Below are 16,119 nucleotides of genomic sequence, written 5' to 3'. Positions count from 1 at the left end.
GACAGAATAACTGTCCTGTAGAAGTCTCAGGGCTTCCCAAGTGGGCTTCCCAGTTGGCACAGTTGATAAAGGGTCTGCTTGCCAATGCAGGAGATGCAGATTCAATCCCTGGGTCGGGAAAATCCCCTGGAGGAGAAAATGGCAACTCCCTCCAGATATTCTTGCCTGGAAAATTCCATGGACAGAGGAGCCTGGCAGGCTACAGTCCATGGGGTCACAAAAGAGTTGGACATGACTGAACACTCACACACACAGAATTCTCTGCCCAGCAGAAGTGCCTTTCAAGAATAAGGTAAAAGTGTTTTAAAAAGAGGGGCAAGGGAAACAAAGACCCAGATTCATGTTTCTGTGAGTGTATGAGGTGGAAGGGGCGTGTGGGAGGGGCAGCACTGTTGCTAAACGTCCAGTTAAGTTGGCCACAGGTTCATGAGTGTTTGTTGCAGAACACTATTTTGACATAAATGTTCTGCAAAATATACTGCTTGTACATGTCAAATATTCAACTAGAATAAAGAGAAAATGTGAACAGGATATGAGAGGAGGGGCATGGGGTGGACGAGGAGAGGATAATGGTGCCAAAAGTTGCTGTCTGGGCGGTGGGGCTAGGGGGACCCTCCACAGGGACAGCTGGCCCTCAGGGAGAGGGGCAGTCCCTGGGGAGGAGTCCATGAGGTCTGCTTCCTGTTCCTGCAGAAGTGATGGCATTAGGAAACCACCGTCTGTTAAGGAGATTGTGCTGGGCCATAATAAAGCTGTCATCTGCAGGATCTGGTGCTCGTCACAGGCAGGAGCAGGGCTGCCCGGTGAGTGGATTCTGCGGGAAGGTACTGCCTTGCACACACATGTGGGCACTATTGTCACCCCACTCAGTTCTTAGATCAGACCATCTTGCCATGTGTTTTTTTCTTGAGAGCCCCAAATTCTGGCTTTTACATTGCAGTCCTAGGACATTGGTTGTCTGGGGCCTTGTGTGGGATGACCACGGTGACTGCCACTCACTCTAGTCAAGGGTGCCCAGTTAGGAAGCACCTGCCTGGATCTGGGTTGGTATGGTCAGACTGGCAGCACATCCTCAGTCGAGGGTAGCAAGGAGGTCAAAGGAACCTCAGGGGAGTTGTGCATGGCCTCTCATGGCCAGGGCTGACCAGGGGGCACTGGTGAGGTGAGCCTGCAGTTAGGACTGGGTAGGCTCGGTATGTCTCACTAAATGAGCAAGAAGATGGGGGAGGTGGGGGTGGGTCTGCAACAGTGTGAGAGAATGTGCATGTGACATGCTAAGTGTAAGAGAGATGTGTGTATCAGTCTGGGTCCAATCCAGAGACACCCACACAGCGACTGGACCAGAGGAGGTTAACATAAGAGTTGATCGGCAGTGATGAGTGTAAGAGAGCTGTGGGCCACCCTGAGGCAGAGGGCAGGAGCTTGGGGAAGGGGCTCCCTCCCCAGAGTGGGGTCACAGCTCACTGCATATTGAGAAGTTGGCTGGGTTGCAGGGGCCAGGACTGGTCTGCAGCCTCGGGGGCCAGCGGGAGGTGACCCTCCAGTACACGGGGGAGCTGAGGCTGGTGCACAAAGGCTGGTGATGGGTGCATCTGGGGGCTATGGGAGGTGATCGCGGGGCAAGGGCGTGGGCTACATTGGCGCCAAGGGGCTGCGTGCATTTGGCATGGACTGAGGCAGAGCATGCAGGATGTCCCCACAATGTGCTGCAGAAGTGAGGGATGACAACCAGAAACCCTCGTCCACCTGCGTGGTTCTCCACCGCACAGGAGGGCACTCACAGCTTCTGTGTGGGTCTGAGAATGTGTACGAGTATGACCAGTGTTCATGTGTGAGTGTTCACACAGGGCTGAGCTTGTGGACAGTTGAATGAGTGAAAGTGAAGTAGAGACTTGGGCCTGCTTCTCTCTGCATACAAATGTGAGTAAATGACACATCCAGCCAGGTGTGGAGCATTGAAGACTGCCTTTCCAGGATACAAAAATGCTGGTGACTGCGTGTGCCGAATGAGACCATCCATGCCTGGTGGCTCTGCTTGTAAAGATGCTGGAGGAGGCCCTCCTTGGAACAGGACAGCCCGCTGTCCCCACTGAGTGTTAGTTGCACATCTTCTCCTGCAGGGGTGGGGCAGGGTGGGAGCATATGGGGCCTTGGGCCCACATGCCTGTCTCTGTTTCCATCTGCTGCATACCTGTGCATACACATTCATGCATATACACACACATGCCATGAAGGGGGCCTGGGGTCTCTGCAAATGCGAGCAGCAGCCAGGACCTTTGGCAGGTATGTCATGAGCAGTGTGGGACCCATCCCCACTCCTGTGAGAGCAAAGCCCAGCTCCTCACCCTCTGGTGTGATGCCAGGGCAACTTGAGGGGCCAGAACCCCACGTGGTGCTGGCAATATCTGTCGAGGCAGAAACGTGGGACTAGGTGTTGGGGGAGGACCCTGTCACCCAGCAGCATTCGGGGTGGAAGGTGTGGGTGGGGCAGGTTTTACAAGTCCTGCTGTGTCGACCTGCCCCAAGTTCCAGGGGAGACTCTCATCAGAGATTGGTCAAAAAGCCCTTCCTGGCAAAACGGTGCCAGCAGGGAGGGGTGGTCAGCTGGCAAGGCCTGGGGCTTCCTGGTGGGGCCAGCATCTGCCTTGCTCCTGAGTCCCATCGCCGCTTTGTTAGTCATCGTCCAAACCCCAAGATGCCCACCCTCCAGCTGTTTGACCATGGGAAGTCTTCTCACCTCCCAGCCTCCGTGTTCTTACCTATTTAATGGGGCAGTGAAGAGGTTTGCCCAGTGATTATAAATCGGAAGTGTGAACTTCATACCGCGTGTACCTGTGCAAAGGTGAGGCCTATACCAGCTCCTCCTCTCCCCAGCCTGCCCTTCTCTTGTTCACAGTCAGAGAAAGTGAGGCCCAGAGGAGGCTAGAACTTTACAGAGGCTGCACAGCCCCAGGAAACTGGACACCTCTGATGGCCCTTTCCGGGCTCTTCTCCTTCACCCTCTGGGGTTGGCCCCATCATCTGTAGGGCCCACCATAGAATGCAGATTGTTCTAGAATTATGAATTATTTTAGGACAATGACAGGAGAGCATTAAACCAAGTATGGGGAACTGTGGTCTCCCCAGGCTACACCCCCCTGAGGCCAGCCCTGCACCCACACCCTCGTTCCCTACCTTGGACCATGTGTTTTTCCATCTAAACGTGTCTGTGACAAGGAGGAGCATTAAGGCGGCCATGCCCTGAGTAGGGACCACCTGGGAAGCATTTTAAGTGCATTTAAGACTGTTTCTGCTCACAATCATCGCCCAACCCACAAATCACTTTTGGCAGCAACAGACCAGGCCCCACATGGATCCTGTAGGACCTGGCTCGGAGATGAGAGCAGGCAGTGCTCTCATCCTGCACGTGAAGTCTGTGTGGTGGTGACTGGACCAGCTCGGAGGTGGGGGCTCCCTGGAGCTCAAGGCACCTCCCAGCCCCTGGACCATTGAATGTACATGTGCTCAAGGGGGCCCCAGGGGAGGAGCCCTATTCTGGATCTGCTCCTCACTACCTGGTAGGTGGAGTGAGCATCTCGCCCCCGCTTAGAAGACCGATCTGCAAGCCCTACCCCCCATGGGTGGCTCCCAGGGCTGCCAGTTCTTGCACAGCTGACCGAGGCCACAGGGATTATATCCTGAGAGAATAAGAAGGCAAAAGTCGCGATATTCTGCTGATGTGGGTGCAGGCGTCCCACACCATCCTTGACAGTACTCCGGAGACCAGAATGCAGACCTCACTTCTCCACGGAGAGCTCTGGCACACCAAGGAGAGCTGGTGGCCAGGCAGGCTGGCAGACACAGGCTGCCCTTGGCTGTGTGCCATCTGGGGGACCCACCCACACCCACCCTGGGCTTTCCCCCTCCCCACCAACTGAGTCTCCTGCAGCTCTGGGGTTGGGGCCCTGAAGGCAGCATCTCAGATCGCTAGTGGTTGGCGCTCACCTTTCTGCCAGGATGAGAAGGAGGCTGGCAGCACAGAGCCCCCTTCCCATCCAGCATGGTGTCACAAGCCTGGACTGCCACCAGGTCACCACCCTGTCAAGCCACTGGGAAATCTCTCATTCTCTTTGTGGCCAGAAAGTCAACCTTCCCGAAAGATGGTGCACCCTCCGGGGCTGCTTTCTACTGCAGGCCAGTGTCCCTGACTCACGGTCACTGCCCAGGACTTGGGGTGGGGGTGGAGGGTGGGCACAGTAACCGTGGGTTCTGGACCATGTGACATGGGGTTGAGCAGGCCGGTGAGGGCTATGCTGCTGGAAAGACAGCCCTCCAAATCCCAATCCCCTGGCTGGCTGCACATGTGCCCTCGAGCATACAAACAACTTTCTTTCTGTCCTGCCCAGGTGTCTGTTTGCAAAGCAGTGATCCCATCAGCAGCTCCATCTGGGGCTGCGAAGAAAATGCAGGGTCACCATGTGCCACGGGGCCTGGCCTCGTGCTGTGTGAGTCCACCTGGCCGTGCTCACCCCACTCTGCACCTTTGAGAGGCGGGGTGGGTGAATGCGGTGGGCCAGGTCCTCTGGAGAAGGTGGCAGTGGAGGGAAAAGCAAGCCACTCCTCTTGCTGTCCGCAGGGCTGTGAGCATCAGCTTCTGCGCTCCTTCCCCAGCCCCCCACAGCCCACCCCAGAGCTCCCCCTAGACTCTTTGACTTGCAACCTTCATGGAGTGTTGGAGGGAAAGGAAGCTGGGCTGCTGCTTATGAATCAGGCACTTGTTTTGGGGCAGCAGGGCTGTGTCTGGTGTTGACCCCCACTTTGAATCTGCCTTCCCAGACCCGGCCTTACTGGGGCAGGACAGGGGGCCACCGTGGGCTCGGAGCCCTTCTGATTTCTGTGAGGAGTGCAGACCCAGGTTTATTACTCTGCCAGGCAGTGCAGTGGGGCTTCAGTGCACTACAGGTGGGGAGCAGCTGCCCCTTCCCTCTCGTTGGCTGAGGAAACACCACAGGAACCCTCCTGCCTTTGTCACAAGAGCAGTATGAGCAGTGCTGTAGGGTCCTCTTTGGGACCCCGAACTGTGTACTTCTCAGGAAGCGTGAGCCAGTGGAGTGCATCCTAGCTGTGCAGGAGGATCTGTCAGCTGTGGCCTGTCACTCTGCCCAGCTTGCAAAAGGCCTGCTCCGAGCTAGTGCCATTGGCTGCCTTTTCACAGAAGCATCAAGGCCAGTCTTGAGGCCATTTGGGGCTGACACAGTTCTCTGAGCTGCCAGCCATCCCTGCTAGGGTTGGCTACTAAATCCCGAAGAAATGAACACTCTGAGTGTATCTGAGAGGCAGTCCATGTCCTCGTGGCCAGTTGGGAGGCTGTGGGACAGGAGGGTGGCATCCAGCCATGTGTGGGTGGCTCCTGTCGTGGTCTCTACCAGTGAGACCCCCGGCAAGGGAAGTCAGGTCTCAGTGCTCCCTCCCCAGAGTTCCCCAGAGTGACTTCTTCCTAGGGCTCCTGGAGCTGCCACCCCCTTGGATGGCAGGCAGCATGATGCTCTGGGTGGATCCCTTCCCCCAAGAGGTGGCAGGGCAGGAAGGCCACACGCAGAGCCTGACTTGGGCACAGGGCCAGCTCCTTGGAGTTCAGCTGCCCTTCCCAGTACCTCACCTGCAGAGACCCAGTGATTCTGGGTCCCACTCCAGGGACAGCACTCCTAGGGAGCAGTTTTCCGAAGGTCTAATAAGTCAGCTCCGTACCTGCAGCCCCCTCCTTCCATCTCTGTCTTTAGTGCCGGGTGTGCAGTAGCCTTTGACTACTGGCCAGAGCATCTCTCCCCTCCATCCTCTCTGCCTTACTTACCTTTGTCCTTAGCCCCATTTGTCTTTTCCCTCCTTCCCTCTCTCTCCCTCTGTTTCTCTTCCTGTTCCCTCCCTCTCCTGCTGGCTCCGTGGTCCAGCCTGTTTGGCAGGGCAGCACCCACACTGGGTGGGTGGGACCCAATCAATGCACACTTCAAGTTGGCATTCCCAGCCGGGTTGCCTTTGAAGTCATCCTTGGGAAGCCTGGCACAGTGCTGGCAACCTTCCAGTTTTCTTCTGTTTCACCACTTTGGGATCCAAAAGGTCTTCACCAGTTCTCCTCACCTGACTCTAGTTGGCTCTTGATTGTTTCCCACACACAAGTGTGTCTTCAAGGACCCAGGCAGCCCCAGGGTATCTTCCACTGGTGTGGAGTGGACCAACCACTCATCTTGGTGGCTGCAAGAGAAGCAGAATGTAGGTGGAAACAAATTGATTGAAAAGAGAAATCGCTCACACACAAGTACAATGTTTCTCATGTTTGCTTTGTGTGTTAGTATTTTTTATGCTTTGTAGAGAATATTGGCAGGTTTTCAGTTTTTTTTTAAAGCATCACCTGCCCATTTATCCATCTTTTTAAAATTTCTTACTATTTAAAAATAACTGTTTATGATGCAAAATGTTGAACATACACCAAGTCAAGAGAGTAGTAGGATGAGTGCCCCATTGGTTCACCCAGCGTGGCCATGGTCAGCATCCCTCTTCCTCATGGCATTTACAGCTCTACCCACAGCCTCTCAGTGATAAATTTAGGCCACAATTACATACGTTGAAATGCACAAATCTTGGCTGTATGTTGTTGACAAATGGATGTCCCTGTGTGACCCACACCCCATCAAGATATGAAACATGTATGTTTCCCAGAATATGCCCCCTGCTTTTCCAGTCTATTACCTCCCCTACCCCCAGCTGGTACCCAGTTTGATTTCTGTCACCTAAAATCAGTCTGGAATGGTGCCATGTGATTCTTTTGTGCTGCTTCTTCCACTTAGCAGGATGTCTATGAGATGTGTCCAGGCTGTCGTGTGTATCAATAGTTTGTGCCCCATCCTAACTGCATAGGGTTCCATGGTGTGATGGACTGAGGTTTGTTATCTGATAACCTGCTGGAACACATCTGGGTTCTTCCCAGTTCTTGGCTCTGTGAATAACCCCAGCATTTGTGAACAAGTCACTTGACGGACATATGTTTTCATTTTTCTCAGATAAATGGAGTGGAATTTTTCGGTACTATGGTAGGAGCATGTTTGACTTTAGATGAAGATTTTGTTACTTACAGGGGCTTCCCAGGTGGAACTAGTGGTAAAGAACCCACCTGCCAATGCAGGAGGTGTAAGTGATGCAGGTTCAATCCTTGAGTCGGTAAGATCTCTTAGAGGAGGGCATGGCAACCCACTCCAGTATTCTTGTCTGGAGGATTCCAAGGACAGAGGAGACTGGAGGGCTATAGTGCATAGGGTTACAAAGAGTTGGACACGACTGAAGTGACTTAGCATGCACGAATGTTGTTACTTATAAAGTGCTCTAGTTCATCTTTGGGGACCCCTGCCTGCTCTGCTTGTCTGGCAGCGTCTTGTACACTTCAAAACTCTGGCTCCAGGTGATTTGCTCAGAAGCTTGGGTGAAAGCCGAGTGGTTTACGTGCTTATCTATCTCAGGTAATCGAGGATGATATTGCAACTGTTTATGCTTCCTCACTTCCTCCTTTTTCTGTTTTAAAGCAGTGTATTTGCAGCTAGTGTTTAGCTATACAGATAACTGTGTGTTGATGTTCTTAGGAATACAGATGAGAAAGACCTAAGTTTTCTTTTTTGGCCCACAAGGAAGCTATTACTAAAATGTGAAGTTAGGCCGCTGGGAAAGGTGATCTGCCTGGGAGGGCTGCTGGGCTCTGCACCGTGGTCGTCCCTCAGTCCCTCCTTCCCTCACGTGTTTCCCTGCCTCCCACAGCCCCGCTGGGACTCTACTTCTCCAGGGACGCTTACTGGGAGAAGCTATACGTGGACCAGCCGGCCGGCACGCCCCTGCTCTATGTCCATGCCCTGCAGGACGTGCCAGAGGAGATGCCCAGCTTCCGCCTGGGCTAGCACCTCTACAGCGCCTACCACACGCGGCTGCACGAGAATGACTGGGTCCGCATCCAGGAGGACACGGGGCTTCTCTACCTTAACCAGAGCCTGGACCACAGCTCCTGGGAGAAGCTCAACATCCGCAGTAAGGGGGCGGCCCTGACCCCACCCCCACATGCCTCATTACCCACCCCGCCCTGCCCTCACCTGGTCCTTCCTTAGAGCCCATCACACAGCTCCTACGACTCCTGCTGTGTAAGAGTGGAGCAAGTGAGATGGGGCTGGCCTGTCCTCTTTGTCCAGCCCGTGAGGGAGCCAGGATGAGCTTGAGGACCACTGATGACCCTCAGGCCTCCTGAGGCTGTTGGGATTTTGGAGAACTTATGTGGAGGACTTGAGGGGCTCTCTCCATGCTGGCTCCAAATGTCTTCCAGTTGGATTAACAGAGATGTGGGGTTGTGAGAGAAGAGTTAAGAAAGGCTAGAGACATCCCAAGATCTTGATTTAGTGGATGATCTGGAACTTGGTGGAGAAGCAGCTGTTTGCACAGAAAGCCCACCTTACCATCAGCAGCAGGCTGCTCTTGGCACCTGGTGAGGACTGGGGCCTGGTGCCGGGGAGGAAAGTGGAGCAGGAGGAAGGCCTGGACGGCTTCTCAGAGCAGGGGTCCAAGCTGGAGTGAAGGCCATGTGTGACCCTGGTACTGGGAGGAGGTTGTTTGTGGAGCAGAGTTCTGCCTTGTGGCACCAAATGGTGATCACAACCCCACCTCTTGCTCTATAGACATGGCCTCCCTGGGCCCTCACGCCAGCTCTGAGCTCCTGTGAGTGCTGAGAGGCAGACACTCTGCTGTGAACAGTACTGCCAGAGTGAAATTTGCCAAGGGTCTGAGTTTCATAGGAGGCCTGTTCTGTTCGTGATTGGAGAGCAGCCTCATGCACCTGCCAGCTCTAGTCAGGAGAGAAATCACAGTAATTAGAACAGAGAAAGTTTATACGGAGAATTATTAACCACAGCAGGGGACTGGAGCAACAGAGGACAGGCTAGTAAGAAGCAGAGAACTGATGAATATGGGAGGAGTAGATGTAGCGGGGGGACACTTACCTAGAGCTAAGATAGAAGGCCCAGGAAGAGCCCCCGCCCCAGCTGAGATCCAGATGGGTTGGACGGGGGTTGCTATGGTGCCTCCATGATGGAATTTGCCAGAAATCCCCTCTCTAGGTGCTGGGGAAGTCTGTGTCTCTGCAGGGGTGGCATGGAATTCCCTGGGGGTCCCGTGGTTAGGACTCTGAGCTTTCATTGTTGAGGTCTTGGGTTCAGTCCCTGGTCAGGGAACTAAGATCCCACAAGCAGCAACACTGGCAAAAATAGAATAGAATAAGTGTTTTATTTATTTTTAATTGAGGGATAATTACAGTATTGTGTTGGCTTCTGCCATACATCACAATGAATCAGCCATAGGTATACATATGTCCCCTCCCTCTTGAACCTCTCTCCCCCCTCCCACCCAATTCCACCCCTGTAGTGTTTTTAAAAGTGAGAAAAGAAAGAAAGTGGTTGGGGTAGTGGGTGAGGGAGGGAAGGGAGGTCACCTGAGGTGCCAAGAGCCTGCCTTGGGGAAGCACTCCATCTTAGACCCAGGGTTCAGCGCACCTCTCTGAGGAAGGGTATTTGAACTGAGATTTGGAATAATCAGAGAGATGGACCTGTGAGGCACCCCCCAGGATGAGGGAGCAGAGCCATAGGGCCCTGAGGCTGCCAGATCCCAAGTCCAGGGCCGTAGGGGGCAAGCAGGAGGTAGGGGGCAGGGCGGGGTTCCCAGCAGAGCCCCGCTAGCCTTGGTGAGGACTAGGCTTTGCACCAGCCCGGAGCTCCTGCCCTCTCCCCATTCAGATCCCAGCTGGGCAGGTGTGGCTGACACCCTGGCGGGGCCTGACTTGTCTCTGCAGAGGGCGGCTTCCCGCTGCTTACCATCTACCTGCGGGTCTTCCTGTCACCCACATCCCTACGTGAGGGCGAGTGCCAGTGGCCAGGCTGTGCCCGAGTGTACTTCTCCATCATCAATGCCTCCTTCCCAGCTTGCGGCGCCCTCAAGCCCCGGGAGCTCTGCTTCCCTGAGTCAGGCCTGTCCTTCCGCATCCGGGAGAACAGGCCCCCTGGCACCTTCCACCAGTTCTGCCTGCTGCCCGTGCAGTTCCTCTGCCCCAACGTCAGTGTGGCCTACAGGCTCCTGGGAGGTGAGTGCCAGCCGCATGGAGCCTTCCTCGATGCCTGCCGAGTGCCAGGCATGGCCCTGCAGTTCCTCTACATGAGCCGTCCAAGTTGACTACACCACCCCATCATCCATTCATTCAGAGGTCCACGTGTATCTCATGTATGCTGGCCACAGGCCAGGCATGGTTCTAGGGACCAGGGATGAAACAGTGAACAAGTTCAGGCCCAAATCCTGCCTGTCTGGACCTTCAATGCCTGGGGCAGGTGGAGACCACACAGGCGCTAAGGACGTTGGGTGGCCTCTGAAGGGACCAGGTGGGAGGTAATGCTGAGAAGGCACGGACTGGTGGAGACCACTGTCCTAAATCAGGTGGCTGGAGCAAGGTAAAGGAGGGTGCCCAGCAAGCAGGGCGAGCTCATTCAAAAGTGCGGAGGGGGAGGTGCGGCTGGAGGGGAGGGCAGAGGCTGCTGAGGGCAGAAAAATGCAAGGGAGGGGGCAGGACTTCCTGATGAGGGGACTAGGGAGCCATAGAAGGTGTTTTCAGGAGTGGGGGGAGGGTGTCATTGACAGGATATAACTTACTTTAAAAGGTTAGTCGGGCTGATGTGTTCGAAATGATTTGGGGCGAGTGGTTTGGAGGAAGCAGGAAAACTATGAAGAGGCAGGAGACATCCTTGAGTGAGAGGATGAGGACTGGGGTTGAGGGTGAAAGCCTTTAGGCCACAAGAAGCAGGCAGATTCTGGGCATGTTTTTGCAGGAAGATCCAGCAAGATTTTCTGGGGAGTTGAATGTGGGGTGTTGAGAGATTCACAAGGGGACCAAGCATGGTTCCAGGATTCCGCCTGAGCCACTGTAAGGACAGTGGACCTTGTCACAAGATAGTCCTACCACACGATGGCCCTGGGGAAGCCACATGGATATGGGGTAGGGGAAGGGCACTGGATCCGAGTGGAGATGAGAGAAGGCAACTGAGCCGCTGTGTGTGAGGTGCCATTGGACAGTTTAAAGGGGACTTAAAGGGGACACTTTTATGCTGGATGGCTGGTAAGTGAAGCCTGGATTCCCCCCAGGTTGATGGCACCCACACATGGTCATAACGTTAAAGGAGCACTCAGTAGTGTAAGGAAAGTAGTCACTCACACTTCCACATCCCTTCATTTATCCTGCCACAGGGATGGATGTCTTTGTACAAAATTGTCCCCAAAGCATATGGTTTAGTGTGCTGCCTTTTTCGCTTAAAAAGAAAAGCCATTTTTGTAACCATAAGCAATACAGGGAAATGTGTAGTTCACATGTAATATGTGGCTCTGATGTGATTTTCCACCAAGTGGAGTTGACAGCCCTCCTGAGGTTGGCTATGGGGTGGTCACTGTTGACCTTCAAGCGTTCAGCTTTTCCCCCTTTCTGGGTCCTTTCTGGAGGATGAATTCGAGGACAGGCTTGGGTTGAAGAGTATATTGTTATTACTGGTCCTCCCCTCACCAGGTTGCAGTTAGTCATTGAACTTACAGCAGTGTCTGGCGATGAACACACACAGCATCTCATCTTCTGGGGCTTCCCTGGTGGCTCAGCTGATAGAAAATCTACCTGCAGTGTGGGAGACCTGGGTTCAATCCCTGGGTTGGGAAGACCCCCTTGGAAAAGGGAACGGCTACCCACTCCAATATTCTGGCCTACAGAATTCCATGAACTGTATAGTCCATGGGGTCGCAGAGTCAGACATGACTGAGCAACTCTCACTTCACTTCATCTTCTGGCGAGGAAGCTGAAGAACAGAGACAGAACCATCAGCCTCAGGCCACGCAGCCTGCAGGTGTATAGGGCAGGGATCCAAACCAGGCAGTCAGAAATATTTGTGTGTTAACATGAAATTACACCAGATGTCCCCAATGTTGGTTTTCAAGTGGTGGAATTGTGGCTTTTTTCTCACATTCTCTAAAATGAGCATGTCTTGCTTCCACAGTTAAGAAAATTCCTGACAGTTTTTCAGATACCAGCAAACGCTAGGAGCTGGATCTCTGGGCCTGCAGCGTGACTGGTGCCAGCCCTCGCCACAGAGGAGGCAGGCAGGGTGTGTGAAGGGGTGTGCCCTCCTAGGTGATTGGGTTGAGGACCTGAGGCAGACCTCCTGGTCCCTGCTCTTCCCTATCAGCACCAGTGCAGGCTGCAGGCACAGTGATGCTCAGAGCATAATCTCCACTGCAAACTGTGCTTGGAGGCTGTGCTCCACTGTGGAAGCTGAAGAGGGGCCACGGCCCAGGCCCAGCATGCACCCCAGCTCTGTCTCCTCTTGCACACTGCTCCCTGTGGGGCCCTGAGGAAGGCAGCTCACCCTCCCCTCAGCTCAGGGTCATCCTGGGGTTGCTGGTCTGTTTGGTGCTCAGGTGAGAGTCTGCCTTTCCGCTGCGATCTGGACAGCCTGGAGGTGAGCACGCGCTGGACCCTGGACCGTGAGCAGCGGGAGAAGTATGAGCTGGTGGCCGCGTGCACGGTTCGCATGGGCATGCGCGAGGAGGAGGTGATGGTGCCCTTCCCTGTGACCGTGTACGACGAGGACGACTCTGCGCCCACCTTCTTCGGGGGCGTCGACAGTGCCAGCGCGGTGGTGGAGTTCAAGCGGAAGGAGGTGCCTATGCGTTTGTCTGGTGCTTCTCTAGTGTCTGTCATCTCTTTGTTGTGCATCTGGGTCTCTCCATTCGTCATTTGTTCCTCGGTCTATTCAGCTGTCCATCTAGCCATCCAGACATGTGGCTGACCATCACTGTGGTTATTCGTCTTTCATTTGTCCATCAGTCTGTCTGTTGGGGTTTTGTTGGTTTCCAGGACAGCTGAGGAGGAGAGAGGACCAGCCCCGCTGGCCCCGAGCTGACCTCTGCCCTGGGAAGCGGGTGAGGGGAGGGGTTGGGGTGCCGGTGGGGTTGAGGGTAAGGGTGCCCAGCCTCTGACTCAACCATCAGGGCTCGCATCAGAGGGGCACAACTGTGGTACTGCAGAGGCGGGGCACACTGCCCCAAGGAGACGGAGAGGACATCTGCCAGGAGGGTGTTCCCTTCTTCGGGCTGTCAGCCCCTCAAGGGAGGGCCAGTGAGTTCAGGGAGGGTACCCCGGAGTGGAGGAAGACAGGCCAGTGGATCCGGCAGGGGTGTCCCTGCGCCGCCCCTCCCATCGGGGCCCCGCCTTCCTCTTGCCTGTGCAGGCGGAGCGTGACTGCCACCTGCTGGGCCCTGGGCTGTCCTGCAGCCGGCAGGCTGGCGGGAGCAAGGGGAGGGTCGGGGTCGGATATGCTGTGGTTGCCTGCTTCTCTGGACACCCAGGGAGCAGGTTTGGTGGATGGATGGGCAAGAGGAAAGCACATGGAGTAGGGAAATGTCCCATGAGCCTGGCGGGGCAGCTCCATGGTAACACTGTGGAGCTTGGCCAGGAGTGAGAGCAGAGATGACATGTGGCTTTACTCAGAACCCCCCTCATGACCCCATCTAGCCTGGGGTACAGAAGAAGCTGTAGGAGAGCATTCTGGTGGACACTGTGCTTAGGTCCCAGCTCTGTCATCTGTCACTGCATGACATTGAGCTAACTTCTCCACTGTGCGGGGCCCAGCTTCCTGGAAGGAGAGTGGGGGTGCCCACTCTGCACTGTGGGGACCTGAATGAGGTCTTCCACAGAGCACCAGGGCATCTGTTCTAACCCATAATCATGGGAAGTCTGGAGATGCCATTGCACCTGTTGCAGAGGTGAGGTGCAGTGGCCCAGGAAGGGTGACAAGCAGGCTGGCTGGGGGCCCCTTGCAGCTTGAACCCTGGTCAGGCTGTCCCTGGAGCCAGCTCTGACCGCACACACCTGATCCACCTGCAGGGCACATGCCCTCCTATGGGCTCTGGCTTTCGGGGCCCTGACTGGCCCCCATATTCTTTGCAGGGCACAGTGGTAGCCACGTTACGTGTCTTCGATGCAGACGTGGTGCCAGCCTCTGGGGAGCTCCTGAGACGGTACACGAACACGCTGCTCTCTGGGGATGCCAAGGCCCTCCGGACCTTCCGAGTGGAGCACATGCCCAATGAGACCTTGGCCCAGGCCAACGGCAGCTTTGTGCGGGCAACCGTGCATGACTACAGTAAGAGGGGACCAGTGTGGCCTGACAGGGCCCCCTGGGGAACTGGCGACCTGCTTTCCTTGGGCAGGGCAGCACCCTGCACAAGTAGACACCTGTCCTGGCCCTCTCAGCCCCAGGTGGCCACCCCTTCCAACCCTCTTCCCAGCCTTTGTCTCTGCTGGGCTCACCTTGGCCACCTTGGTGGGTGTTTACAGGCTGTCCTTTCTCGCTGAACTGCCCCAAGGCCAAGGCTGACCCTGGCAGGACCCCCACCACACTACCCTGTGCTGACCACGCCAGGGCTCACCGCAACCTCCTAGGTGCCCAAGTGCCCAGGGATCCTTAACCACCCCCCCCCAGCAACTCTCCACTAACAGGAGTTGATGTCCAGTAGCAGCTCTGTGCCCTCAAATTGGAGGGTTCTGGGATGACTGTCCTGTCTGACTTCTGAAATGTGCCCACCCTCAGGGCTAAGCACCACGTGCCCCCAGGGCTCACCTGCAGGATTGGGTGTCCTCATCAGTTGCCAAACCTCCCCACCTCCCTCGCCTGCTCTCCTGCCTATGTTTTGTAGGATCACCTTTCAAATATGCCACTTGTGCTTGGATCCTTGTTTGGAGGCCTGCTTCTGGGGAACCCAGGATCACTGGTGCCTTTACCCCTTTCTGCCTGACCTAATCCTATTTCCTGTCTTCTTCCTCACCAAGCTCTGATGACCTCTATTCTGTGCAAGGGAAAATGTCATCCTTGCCCCTGCACACTCACTCTGTATGCCATGTGCACCCAGAGATCCTCGCCTCCTTTGTACTCCACTAAATGGGGATCTTAGCCTTGGCACACGGTGACTGCTCAGGAGTGTGGAAGCTCCTGGGTGCTTGAGGCCTGTGGAATCTGAGGGTCCATAGGAGGCTGGTACTGTTGCGAGAAGTTCTCAGGGGCCAGGACGGTCTTTCTGGGACCTTGCTGGTGGTGGTGGTGGGTCTTTACCTGTGTGTCCTTGCCCTGACATGCATCTTTCTTATACACATGCACACACACACACACCTCACTGAGGTTACCTCCCAGCTGAGGAGGGTCTTCTGGGCTCAGCTCAGCACAGTGACTCACATTTAAAATATTTCAACCTTAGTGCCTACAGCCAGGTCTGTTGTCTGTGTACCGTGTGGGTAGAAGTACCTGTTGTCACACGTATGCCCATGTGTCCAGGGAATGCTTTGCAGGGGAGATGTGCAGCATCGTGGGGCAGTGGTCTCCACCCTGGGCAGGGCCCCTACCTATCATCACATGCCTCCACCTGCAGGGCTGGTTCTCAACCAGAGCCTCCCCATCTCGGAGAGCTGGGCTGTGCAGCTGGCCGTGCTGGTCAACGACTCAGACTTCCAGGGCCTGGGGGAGGGTGTCGTCCTCCTCCACTTCAATGTGTCCGTGCTGCCCATCAGCCTGAGCCTGCCCAGTGCCTACTCCTTCTCCGTGAGCCGGCGGGCCCACCGCTTTGCCCAGGTGAGCTCCTGGCCTCTTGCCAGCCTGGGGAGGGGAATGGAGGAGCAGGGACTCCCAGGATGGGGTCACATGGGGGACACCACCTCCCTGAGCACACAGAGTGGCCCTGGGGAGCAACAGGCACAAAGCCAAGGAGGCTAAGGCCGTGGGAGAAAGGAGTGGGGCTGGTGGGCTTTGTGGGCCCCTCTTTGCCCTCTCCCTTCTCAGCATGTTTACATTTTTTACTAATGAAAGAGCAGTGCCAGTTAAATCTATGCTGACTTGGAAAGACATTCCTGGTGAATGAAGTGGGAAAAGTAGTTTGCAGAAGTATTGGTCTTAGGTGGCTCCATATGTTCAAAACCAAGTCTTCATTGCCAGAAATTTCCAAGTGTGCAAACATAGGCATTAGTGGAGACCTCTGCAAGGAAAGACA

At 55.2% G+C, this 16,119-nt stretch overlaps 1 protein-coding gene across 1 annotated transcript in view; it reads left to right on the top strand.

Annotated features, from left to right (window-relative positions):
* Positions 1 to 652: 652 nt before the first annotated feature.
* The window catches only part of LOC122676067 (proto-oncogene tyrosine-protein kinase receptor Ret-like), a 34,313-nt gene continuing 18,846 nt past the window's right edge, over positions 653 to 16,119 (top strand). The window contains 6 exon segments of the mRNA XM_043875379.1: positions 653 to 803; positions 7,780 to 8,043; positions 9,848 to 10,135; positions 12,499 to 12,740; positions 14,030 to 14,225; positions 15,505 to 15,704. Of these exon segments, the coding sequence (XP_043731314.1) occupies positions 668 to 803; positions 7,780 to 8,043; positions 9,848 to 10,135; positions 12,499 to 12,740; positions 14,030 to 14,225; positions 15,505 to 15,704 (1,326 nt within the window). The 5' untranslated portion in view covers positions 653 to 667.

Source organism: Cervus elaphus, chromosome 19, assembly GCF_910594005.1.
Source record: "Cervus elaphus chromosome 19, mCerEla1.1, whole genome shotgun sequence".
Lineage (NCBI taxonomy): Eukaryota > Metazoa > Chordata > Mammalia > Artiodactyla > Cervidae > Cervus > Cervus elaphus.
The sequence above is the reverse complement of the archived record's forward strand: the minus strand, read 5'-3'. Positions and strand labels throughout refer to the sequence as shown.